Source organism: Mastomys coucha, unplaced genomic scaffold (assembly GCF_008632895.1).
Source record: "Mastomys coucha isolate ucsf_1 unplaced genomic scaffold, UCSF_Mcou_1 pScaffold15, whole genome shotgun sequence".
Lineage (NCBI taxonomy): Eukaryota > Metazoa > Chordata > Mammalia > Rodentia > Muridae > Mastomys > Mastomys coucha.
Genome location: NW_022196897.1, coordinates 140,367,609 through 140,379,710, shown reverse-complemented (window position 1 = coordinate 140,379,710; position 12,102 = coordinate 140,367,609). Strand labels below are relative to the sequence as shown.

Sequence of the window (12,102 nt, the reverse complement as noted above, 5' to 3'; positions counted from 1 at the left end):
ATTAAAACACACACACACACACACACACACACACACACACACACTCCCTCTCCCTCCCCTCTCTCTCTTATACTTTTAAACTTCAGAATTCTAATTCTTTCCCAGATTTTTTTTTAAACACATCAAAAATTTTTCATTTTCCCCTAAATTTAAAGATAATTCAGGGAGAACCTATAATAAATACCTTTACCTCAAGGGGCAAATAAGCAAGTAAAAAGTTTCAATACATGCAAATTAACTCTCACTGATGGTTAATTTAACAAGTACCATAATTAGTAGATTTTTTTAAAGCAGAATTAAATTGACAAAATGGTGGCCAAAAAACTGCTCTAACAACCTACCTCACTCATGCTGCTTTCCAAATGACATAGTTAAGTATAGAGAATCGGACAATATGAAACACTTCTTAAATCTGGTCTAGAATCTTAATCTTACAACTGTAAAAATGTAATTGAAAAAGAAACATGTCAGGTCTTTACATTTGTGACATTAGTTCTTTAGTGAATACAGGAAAAACATAGGTAATTATATTCTGTTAACACAAATTTCATAATTTTTTTTCTTATTTTGGCTTTTCAAGACAGAGTTTCTCTGTATCAAAACTCTTTAGACCAGGCTGGCCTAGAACTCAGAGATCCACCTGCCTCTTCTCCTAAGTGCTGGGATCAAAGGCATGAGCCACAACTGTCTAGCTTAATGATTTTATTATGATTAATGATTTCTTGATTGCACATTCTCAGTGAGTAATTGTCTACAGATTCAGACATAAAGAAAAAATAGTCAGGGTCTGAGAAGCATAGGTGCTCCAGAGCTGACGAAGGTCATATAGGGCTTTCAGCCACCACGGTTTCCAAGCTGAAAGGAGCAGGGTCAAGTATAGGCTTGTAAACCTTATGCCATAATATCTTCCTGCTATGCTACAGTCCTAAATAGTTCTAAGAACTAGTAAGAGACCAGGCAAGATACCTTATACCTGTAGTTCTAGCACTTGGGATGATCCTCTTGCCTTAGCATACCAAATACTAGAACTGCAGTTGTATGCCAACATGTTATATGGAAAATAATCATTTAATCAGAGAAAATATTAACTTTATAGGAAAAAAACATGGCAGACAAACAGCTTTACTAAATTGCACCCCCCCAAGAAAGAAAAAGAAAAGTTATTATCAATGATGGAGCCAATCATTACTATGTCCTGTGCCAGCAGGTGAAGTAATAGAACTTACTGTAATTCCTTTTTTGGGGGGTGGGGTGTGGGGGAGAGAAGATAATCATTTATACATATACATTGTTTCTGGCTTTTTAGACGATCTTGCTATGTAGCCATCAGCTATCCAGGAATTTGCTACATAAACCAGGGCACTTCTATTGCCTGACTCTTAGATGCTCGGATTACAGGCATGCAACACATATACTAACCTATCTGCGGATTCTTCACTAAAATGTATCAAACAACTTTAAGCTTTAGAAGAGGAAGTTCCTGAACAAAGCAAGCTAAGCTTCTTTACAATGACCAGTGCCCTCTAGACTATTAAGCTCTTGGTGCTGGAAAAATGGCTCACACTTAAAGAACCCACCACTCACATCAGATGGCTCAAAACCAGCAGCCGTAGGGCCAGTTCCAGGGGATCCAACACCCTTCTCTGGATTGCACAAGCACAAAAATTCATACACATGATTAAAAATAAAACCATACAAAAATGAAACACTCATTAAAAGTTGAGAAATTGTTCCAGATTAATACTACATGCAATGTGGAGCAATGTAAATATAGACCCAGACCATGATCACAATATTCAACAAAAAATTTGGTTTTTCATTTGGAAGACAGAGGCGTGGTAGCATACACCTTTAATCCCAGCACTGGAGATGCACAGGCTGAAGGATCTCTGAGCTCAAAAGCAGCCTGGTCTACAGAGGGAGTTCCAGGCCAATCAGGACTACACAGTAAAAAGAATCTTTAAGACTTGCATCTCTTTCCATTTCTGAGATGGCAGAAGTTTTAATGGTGCCAAGTACTTCATTAAAAAACTCTAATGTTTCAAGGCCATCAAGAATAGCAATTGCCTTTCTGGTTTACTGGGCAGACAAGAATCCTGTACTTGTCTCTTTTAATGTCATGACTCAGGGCCACACACACACACACACACATATGGGGGGGAAGAGAGAGAGAATAGAAAGAGCAAGAGTACAAACACAGAAGATAAATCATGGCATGCACCAGGAACATAATTCCACAGTGGGATTTCCTATATCTCAGTTGTGTGAGAAAAGGCCAGTAGTTAAGAGGAAAAGAATTGTCCCTCCGATAGCATCTGTGTCAGAAATTGATGAGCCATGTAACCAGCCCTTTTACCTAGTTTTCTGTCTAGATTTTCCTATTGTCTGCTGTAACTAGGTGATACTATGTGGCAGAGTCCTGGCCAATAGGGAGATAAAAAGATAGAAACAGACCGACAGGCAAGCACATCTGCTAGTTCCTTAAAAACCCTTTATGCACCCACTTTCTCTCCCCAGTCCATCCCTCTTAGCCATCAGCCAACTAAATTTGTGCACTATTATCTGGAAAGCCATAGGTTAAAGATTTTGGAATTGTCCTCATTCTGTAGTTTTTTGTTTTGTTTTGTTTTCCCCGAGAAAGGGTTTCTCTGTATAGCCTTGGCTGTCCTGGAACTCACTCTGTAGACCAGGCTGGCCTCGAACTCAGAAATCCGCCTGCCTCTGCCTTCCAAGTGCTGGGATTAAAGGTGTGTACACTACCACACGGCCCCATTCTGTAGTCTTGAATGACTACAGGAAGAAAGTTTTCATTCCTAACTCCCTTTAGCATGTTTTGTATGACTGAGGAATCTATCAATTTATTAGACTACACACATACAAAAGCTTAACTGTGTTGTAAAGAGCATTAGTGGGACACTAGTAAAGATAAATAAAGTCTACATCAGATACCAAGTGTTGTCTGAATGTTACATCCTGATTTAAGGGCTCCAGACACAGCTTCTTGAGAGAGCATGTGCTTGACTTGCTTGAAGCCCAAGATTGGATACCTACTATTATGAAAAATGAAAATTTTCATTTGGTAGTTTAAATGTATCACATCTACAACTTATTTTTTTTTAATATCTGAATAAAAATAGGAAATGATTGTGAAATGCTCCTTTTGGGGAAATTGGTTTTGAGGCCATAAAGGAAGCTTATTGTACCATTTTACACCTTATCTGTGAGCATGAAATTTATTTTAAAAAATAAAAACACTTTTAAGAGAGAAGTGTGGTACTTTGAATAGAAATGACCCCCACAGACTCATGTGTTGGAATGGTTGGCCAATAGAGAGTGGCACTATTAGGAGGTATGGCCTTGGATTAGGTGTGGCCTTGCTGGAGGAAATTATGTCATTATGGAGGAAGGCTTTGAGGTCTCCAGGCCATGACATTTAACAGACTAAACCTTTGAAACTGTAAGCCAGCCCTAATTAAATATTTTTGTTTATGAGAGCTGCCACAACCATGATCTCTCCTCACAGCAGTAACAACCTAAGAGAGTAAGCATGATAATTAGAATGATGTGCACAAAAGGTATGTTCCAGGGAACAATACTTCATGATGACATCGATAGGCTGTATTATCTGGGGTTTGAGGAAACACAACCACTGCCTCTTTGTAAAGGGTCTCCTTTCAGATAACACATACTCTGCATCTTCAGACCACACCTACATGATGTAGTGGCATTCCCTCCATGCCCACACACTCGCATACTCTGTCCTGTTTTTTCCTGCACTTGCTCCTGGATGCTAACTAGAGTGTCTGGAACCAGAAATGATTCTCATTACGTATGAGGCCAAATTACATACTGTTCACCTATCAGCCCCAAGTAAAACAAATTTATGAAAATGCAACAAGCTGTCCTTGCTAAGATCACACAGCAAGGATCAGTAGACCTTGAGAAAATGCTGATGACAAATTACAATGGATGCCTCTCAGAATTACCTTGAGAAATGGAATCACAAATGGACGAAGAGGAAAGTTTGTAGCCTCCTGGAGCTTGCAATGGAATTCTTCAATTGTCACTGTTGAGTTCTGAAAAGATATATAATAGTCAACATCCAAAACTGGGCACACACAGCAAAAATAATTAAATATATGGAAAGGCCAAAGGAATGATCTGAACCTTCCCTATGGATAGACAAAGTGATAATACGTGACTCATGGAAGAGGAAGAGACTCAAGGCTGCCTGTGTGGCCAAAACAAGGCAGACTACATCTCAGAAGAATGAGCTGTCATACCAGACAGCCTGTAGTCAACTGTTAAATCACTAAGAATATAACTGTTTAGTTTTTGCTTAGTTTTTTTTCTCCCCCTCTAAAGATTGCACAGTGCAGCAGAACATCAGACCACTAAGTTCCTTGCATTTGTAATAGTGAGTAAGATGATTTAGTGGGTGCTTACAGCCAGACCTGAATTCCACCTCTGACTTTCATGCACATAAAATGGCACAATTGCATACACACTCACAATCAGTCAATCAACATTTTAAAAAATTTTTGATTTTTGATGCAGCATCTCACTTTGCAGCTTTAGCTGGCTTGAACTTTAGAGATCTTCATGATTGTCTGCTAGAGTGCAGGGATTAAAATCATGCACTACTATTGCATCTGGCCCTGTGTACAATGGTTTTTGAAACAGGGTTTTCTCTTTGTAGCTTTGGCTGTCCTCGAACTCAGAGATTCACTTGAGTCCTGAGGATTAAGGGTGTGTGCCCAGCCTGCCCAGCTTAATGATTTTTTTTTTTTAAAGGCTCAGAAATGCTTGGGAGAGAGAAAATTTGAAAGGTAAAATATTAGATTTACTCTTACAGAAATATCTTAGAAGATAAAGAACAGGGATAGAGATAGGGTGGAGATAGGACCTCTCTGAAACACAGGCTAGCCTGAACAGCTTACAAGTGATACAACTCTTTAATGTATACCTTTTAAATTTTTTGAGAAAAATTATAAACTAATACCCTCCTTTGAGCCTCTGAAAGTACCAGACATACACAAGACAAAGTACTCACACAATCAATTCATACAAGCCTACCTTTTCTTTTCCTTTTTCTATTTTTATTACATTTTATATAATTTTTTATTTAGAAAATTTAAAATTAGAAAGGTTACATATGATGAGCCATTTCTCTAATCTCCTCTACTGTTAACATCTTATGAAACTCACTGACACATGATACCTATAGCACTACCTATAAACTGGCCAAGGCCCAGTATACAGAAGGTCTTGGGCTTGGGTAAAAAAAAAAGTACTGCTGCCAAACTAGCTCTATTACATGCATTTTCCCTGGACCCAGCTTTTAAATGAACTTCTTAAGGTGATACTTCTACCAACATTTTTAAAATTTTAACTTAATTTTTATTTTTTAAAAGATTTATATTTTTCTTTAATGTTTATGTTTTGCCTGCATGACTGTACATGTAACATGTGAGTGTTTGGTACCCGTTTGGCCAGAAGAGGACACCAGAACCCCTATAACACATGTCTACACATATAGTAAATAAATCAAGATTTAAATACAATAAAAATAGAAAGAAAAGGGAAAAGAAAATGCAGGCCTGCATGAAAAGCAGTCAGTCAGCTGATCTGAGACTGTGGACTGAAAACTGTCTACAATGATAGAAAACTTCTCCGTAACTGGCAAGGCAGAAGCACCAATCTAGCACTCTTCATACAGGACATATGGATAGAACATCATGATGTACACACAGATGACAGAAGACACCTTGTGCTTTACAAAGCTCTTCCACATCCATCACATCCTTGTCAAACCATGAAAGGGCTGAGGGGTAGCTCTATTGATACAGTGTTTGTCTGGCATACATGAAGGCCTAAATATGATCCCCAGTACAACATAAGCTGAACATGGTGGTACATGATTATAATCCAAACCCTGGAGAGGTAGAGGCTGAAAATGAGTAGAAAATAACCATCTTTAGCTACACAGTGAATTTAGCCTGGGCTACAAGAGACATATTTTTGAAAAACCAAGTAGATGAAAGTAGTTCTGAAGATGAATGGCAGTGGTGATAGTTGCGACAGAAGTGGCACACATGGGAATGTAGTGTACTATAAGCTTATAAAGTAGGCTGCCCTGTGTAGCTCAGCATGGGTGGTGGCGTAAGGGCTCAAGCTGTGGCTGCAAGCAAGTAGCGACGTCTAGAAGTTTGTGCGCTTCCCCAGTGGACTGCACACTGCGCCTTCAAATGCCCATTCAGCTAAGGAACAGCAGTAAGTTCTTGACAAGGAATTTCCAAGATGTATGCAGTATGATGCTAAGTTTGACTTTTATCACCGGAAAGCATCATTGCAGCCGCTGTGGAAAATGCTTCTATGACAGGTGCTGTAGCCAGAAGGTGGCACTTCAGCACATGTGCTGAGTGTGCCTTGGTGTCCCACTGCAAGTTACTTTTGGGTATTCAGAGGAGCCAGAGATGCTTGATTCTGGATGGAGATAGTCATCATGAGACTGAGACTGCACATGTCTGTACTATGCAGATCCTCACAAAAGGCTTCACTCTGGGAGCACGCAAGTACTCAAGCCACAGGCATGTTTCTGCAGTACACACTGCAGGGACAGAGGCTGCAACAACACAGCTGAAGCCGATGGCTGGAAAGGATGCAAATGGCAGCAAGAGGCAGCAGCATGGCTGGCAGACACACAAGGCTACCAAGCTCCTCCATAAAATCATGAAACAAGTAACTGCAAGGGAATTGAGCTCAGAGCACGCTGGGTTACAAAGTCCAAATAGCTTAGCCCTGCCTGTGTACTCAGGGCTCTGCCCTGTTATATGCTTGGAAATGCAAGTATATGGAAGCAGAATGTTCACTTACCTGGTGCAATATGTACATCATTAATGCTTTTAAGTGCACTGTTGCTACTTAACTGGGGTTGGGAGAAGCTGCACTACAGTACTGCTAAGCCAGGTTTAAAATAACCCATGTTTCTATAAATTCCCAGGTTCATTAGAGATTTTTGGCCCTGTTCCCTCAGAAACAAATTAGGTGGTGATCACTTAGGACCTGGATTAGCACTGGAACCTGCCATCATCAACAGCCAGTTTGCAATGCCTTAGCTTGTTTATAGACTCTGTTCACTTTGTCACTAAATAATTCTTTTGATATGTCACTAAGGGGAATCACCATTGTGTTTTCTACTTACTGTTTCAATTTATTAAAATGACTGTAGAGTAATTTGTGTATAAAGTATATGATTAAAACTTCAAAGTACAAAAACAGTGATAAAATGGGTTCTCATACCCACTAAGCTCCATAGAGACAGCACCAGAGAAAGTGAGAGCTGGAAGAGCTCTGGGCCGAGAAAAACCAACTAAACAAGAACAAAGGAGATCCTAAGAATACAATACCCTTTTCTGGCTCTAACAGCACTACACACTTTTGAGGCACAGACATACATGCAGGTGAAACACCCATATATATAACAAAAATAAATAAATCTTGTTCAGGGAGCTAGCTCAACATTATGAGCACTGGTCATTCTTTTAGGGGACCATGTGGCACCATTACAGCTCACAATGATCTGTAATTCCAGTCAGAGGACCCAATGTATGTCTTCTGGCCTCCTCTGACATTTCACACACGATATGCATACGTGTATACAAGTAAAACACTCATGCACATACAACAAGAATAAAATAAAGAAAAAAGGTTGTTAGTCTCAATTCAATAGTGCTAGTTTCTATTTGGACTAATAAGTAGGTTTTCTCTAAATAAACAAACAGAGGGAATAATACAACCTCACACTTTCGAGAACTAGTAGCACTTCCCTTATGAACTGAGAATATTCAATCTCACCCAGATGGCAATACAGAAAAGTTAATCCTTCATGAGCAGGCTCACTATAATCAGTATAAAATGAAAACTAAAGAAACTATGCACGAGGAGCTGAACAACATAACTACTTAGATACTATTTATTTAGATAATGAAACTTCTAATTTTACACAATAATGTTTGAAAATTAAAACTGGTTTCCAAATAATGCACCAGCTAACTAACTCTGCTGACATACAACCAACCTTCTATTAACTTGGTTGGACTTCAGCAGGTCTGCTGAAAGCTGTATAAGACAAATCCAAAGCTGCCTCCTGGAATTAAATCAGCACCTTAGATAATAAGACACATTAAAGACTTTTCTGACAAATAAATGCCGCTACAAAATCTATAATTCAACAGTTTTACACAATTTGTAAGACAACTAATCTGGTACACATTATCTACATGGCAGAAATACCATGACTTCTTAGACAGCTGATGGAGGTGAAGCTGTACTTACCACCAAGGCTAGAACTAGAGTCCGAACCTTCTCACCGATCTCAGGTGAAATGTCATTGCCAAACTGTTGCAGAGTAGTGAGAAAGCGTTTCAACTTGCTGAGTTGCCTAGCACCACAAGTAGCTGGCAGCTGTTGATTTGTCAGTGCTGATGATGTGGAGGAGGCAGGCCCATTGCTGAATCTCTGTGGTGGTGATGGGGCGCCATTCAAGGTAGGAGGGGAATGGTTGATGCCATTGCTTACTAAAAGAAAGCCAGAATGACAAGAGTCAGTTGAAGTACAGAACTTAAGAGTATTTGTTGAGCCAGGCAGTGATGGCACACACCTTTAACCTCAGCACTTGGGAGGCAGAGGCAGGCAGATTTCTGAGTTCGAGGCCAGCCTGGTCTACAGAGTGAGTTCCAGGACAGCCAGGGCTATACAGAGAAACTCTGTCTAAGAGTATTTGCTGACCTCTTTACCTTTATGTTCTCTTTCATTTACTCATCTGAATTCTGTAAAGCATTTCAGTGTAAGAACTTACTTCCACCCCCAGTGAGTTTGCTGTAATAAGTGCTGTGTATGTGCTTCTGCTGTAGTTATGGCCACTCAGAGGCCAGAATGGGAAAAAAATGTATATGCCCAGGAATACAAGGCTAGACTGAGTAACATAGTGACATTTCATTTTGTGCAAGCAAACAAACAAACAAATAAAAATAAGGTAGGGAAGGCAGGATAGAGGAAGGAACATGGGAAGGATAACTAACATTAAAGGCCTTTTGAAAAGGTCATACAGAAAACTTACCATTGTAGAAGCTTCCTAAAATACACACATATAGGAAAAAGTTGAAATGGTGATACTTTATAATGAGGGAAACAATACCCCAACTATGCAGCTGACACTACCAAAGAAAACTCTTTTTAAGCTGTTGGACAATGGGGTCTCAACCCCAAACTTTAAAGGCTATTGCCAATGCTATTCATTACCCTCCAGAACTTTCTGTGAGACCCTACTACTGGAGATACCAATACAGGAGTCATCCAACAAAGAGAAACCTAGTTTGTACTTAACTAGACGCCTCATCTCTACTGGCTAGTGTTCAAAATGCTAAAAGGATATTATGTATGCTACTAGATAAGACAGCAAATCATCAGTCTCAAACTCAGCTATGAATAAAAGACATGCTCACTGGCATAAATGTTATAGGAGCAATCAACCAGTTTTTGTAGACCTAAGGCCTTGCTACATGAGACAGAACTTGTATCTGATACTGTGTCGATGCACCTCCGGCTAAATAGGTCATGAACCCTAAGGGAAAACCTACTATGTTATTTGCTGACACCTTGCATCTCTAAGTGATGCATAAATAAATGCACTGCTCAACTCTCATCAGAGAAGCTTCTTGCAGTGGAGGCAATTAACACAGAATCCACAATTGGTCAACATGCAGAATAAAAGGTTTCAGAATGCTCAGCCCTGAGGAGGATATGTATATTACACTCCTCCCTTCATGGCACAGGCAATCTGTGAGAAATACTATAAGGTCCCAGGATGGTAGATGTCTGCAAGGAAACAGTTTTTTTTTCATTTGTAGTAAGGGAAATGCACATATTAACTTTAGAGAGTGATTGTGAATATATGCACAAGTTCAAGCCAGATAAAATTTCAGCAATGTTGGCCCCAACCAGTCCAGTCCCATTCCATGCCATGCCCCACGCCCCTTCATGAGTAGTTATTGACATTTGATTCTTGCTGGCATAAGTAAAGTCTATTTTCCTCGATGTAGTTGTAACACACTCTGGGGCAGGCCCCACACCCAGAAGGTAGTCAGGCAACACAAACTAGAGGGAGGGGGAAAAAAGGAAAGGGTGAAAACAAAGCAGACAGACAGACACAGAAAACAAGAGAGAAGATAAAGCTGAACAGTTAGGAGAAGATCTGAAGGAGTAGGGGGAGGGAGTTGAATATGATCAAAATATATTATAGGAAGTCCTCAAAGAACAAATGAAAACATTATTTACAAAACAAACAAGCCAGACACAACATCCACACACAATCATTGTATGGTACTACAAAGAATAGGAAAAACCAGCTACTGTAATGCCAAATGTAATCCCAGCACTTGGGTGAAGGAGGGCATTGGGCTCAAGGACACCTGGCTATAGTGAGCCCCTGCTGCAACAAACAAAGAAAATTCATAAGCACAGAAGGAATATTTAACTACAGACACCATAAGTGGTATTGGATTTTTTTTTTTTTTGGTTTTTCGAGACAGGGTTTCTCTGTGTAGCCCTAGCTGTCCTGGAGCTCACTCTGTAGACCAGGCTGGCCTCGAACTCAGAAATCCGCCTGCCTCTGCCTCCCAAGTGCTGGGATTAAAGGCGTGCGCCACCACGCCTGGCCGGATTTTTTTTTTTTTTTTTAACAGCACTCAGGAGACAGAGAATTATAAGGATTCCAATTTGAAAGCCAAACTGAGCTACAGAGTGAGATCTCTTAGAAAAACAACAAAACAAAAACAAAAATGGGGACATTCCTGGGATCCCACTAGTACTTGGAAGGTGGAGACAGAAACAGAGACAGAGAAAGTTCAAGGTCATCCTGGGCTTTACAGAGTTCAAGATCAGTGAGCTACATAAGACTACAAATCAAAAACAAACAAACATCAAGCAAGCAAGCAACAGAACACAGAAAATAATTTAAGACTTCAGTTGTGTTTTAGAAGACTAATCCTTTAACCTTTACTTAGCTAATAAAACTGCCATTAACAAGTAGGAAGACCAGCATGAACCCAGCCATACTTCCTTTCTCCTAAAATACTGATAGTTACTTCTCCATCTCTGTTCCTTCTGCCTAGACAAACTAGCATTCAAATCTGAACCAGCATACTCTTCTTTATCTTACACACCTTGGTCATTTCTTGAAGACCTGCTTCACTTAGAGGTACATCCTAATAGGTTTAATAAACCCGAGCCAGGTGTGGTGGTGCACACTTTCATTCTCAGCACTCCAGAGAAGCAGAGGCAGGACTCTATGAGTCCAAGGACAGCCTGGTCTACAGAGCAAATTCCAGAAATATGCAGGTACAAAACTACCATTTTACCTCCCCAAATATACTTCTTTTTGAATACCGGCAAGGCCTTAATAATCTTCCTTAACGGTCTTCCTTTTGCTTGGTTTTTGCTTTCTGAGACAGGCCTTGAACTAGAGTCCTTTCCACCTCCACCTCCTACTCCCTTCTTCCTTGAACATTTATTTACAAGCATATATGAACACATTAGGCAAGACTGCTTGATAAATATTACTTTAGCATATACATATACAACACTAGGTTTTTGTAAACTATCAATACATGTATTTAGTGTACAGGTGCATCCAAGTGTGTGCATATGCCAGAGTGACTGTGGAGTCCTCTGAGTTCTAGGAGTTGGTTCTCTCCTTCTAAATGGGTCCTAGGGATCAAACTCAGGTTGTCAGTCTTGTCATCTTTACCTAATGAGTGATCAGCCCCACATTCTTTCATTCTTTCCCTTTGTTTATTCCCTACCAAAAGGTAGGTTTTCAGGATAATGGTGCAGAATTGATATAAAGCTAATGGGCTGAGGAAAAAAAAGGGAGAACAATCTTCTCCTTCCATTCAAAGAGAACTAAACCTACTGGAAAGGAGAGCTCCACACTTAAAGTCACCAATCTAGAAAATTAGCTGCAATCATCTTTTATTTCTTTATTTCCACTGAAAGATCCATCCTGATCAGAGCTACCCTCTTTGAAGTGCCCCACAAGAA

At 39.8% G+C, this 12,102-nt stretch overlaps 1 protein-coding gene and 1 pseudogene across 7 annotated transcripts in view; one reads left to right on the top strand and one right to left on the bottom strand.

The window, feature by feature from the left end:
- Cbfa2t2 (CBFA2/RUNX1 partner transcriptional co-repressor 2) overlaps positions 1 to 12,102 on the bottom strand; it is a 102,756-nt gene that overhangs the window by 26,003 nt on the left and 64,651 nt on the right. For 6 of the 7 annotated variants that reach the window (XM_031372372.1, XM_031372368.1, XM_031372369.1 and 3 more), the window contains 2 exons: positions 8,338 to 8,579; positions 3,987 to 4,076 (listed from right to left, as the gene is read on the bottom strand). In XM_031372372.1, coding sequence (XP_031228232.1) covers positions 3,987 to 4,076; positions 8,338 to 8,579 — 332 coding nt within the window. Of the gene's footprint in view, positions 1 to 341; positions 438 to 3,986; positions 4,077 to 8,337; positions 8,580 to 12,102 lie in introns of those variants that run through there. The other variant, XM_031372374.1, reaches the window with a different exon arrangement.
- LOC116090683 lies at positions 6,151 to 6,938 on the top strand (annotated as a pseudogene).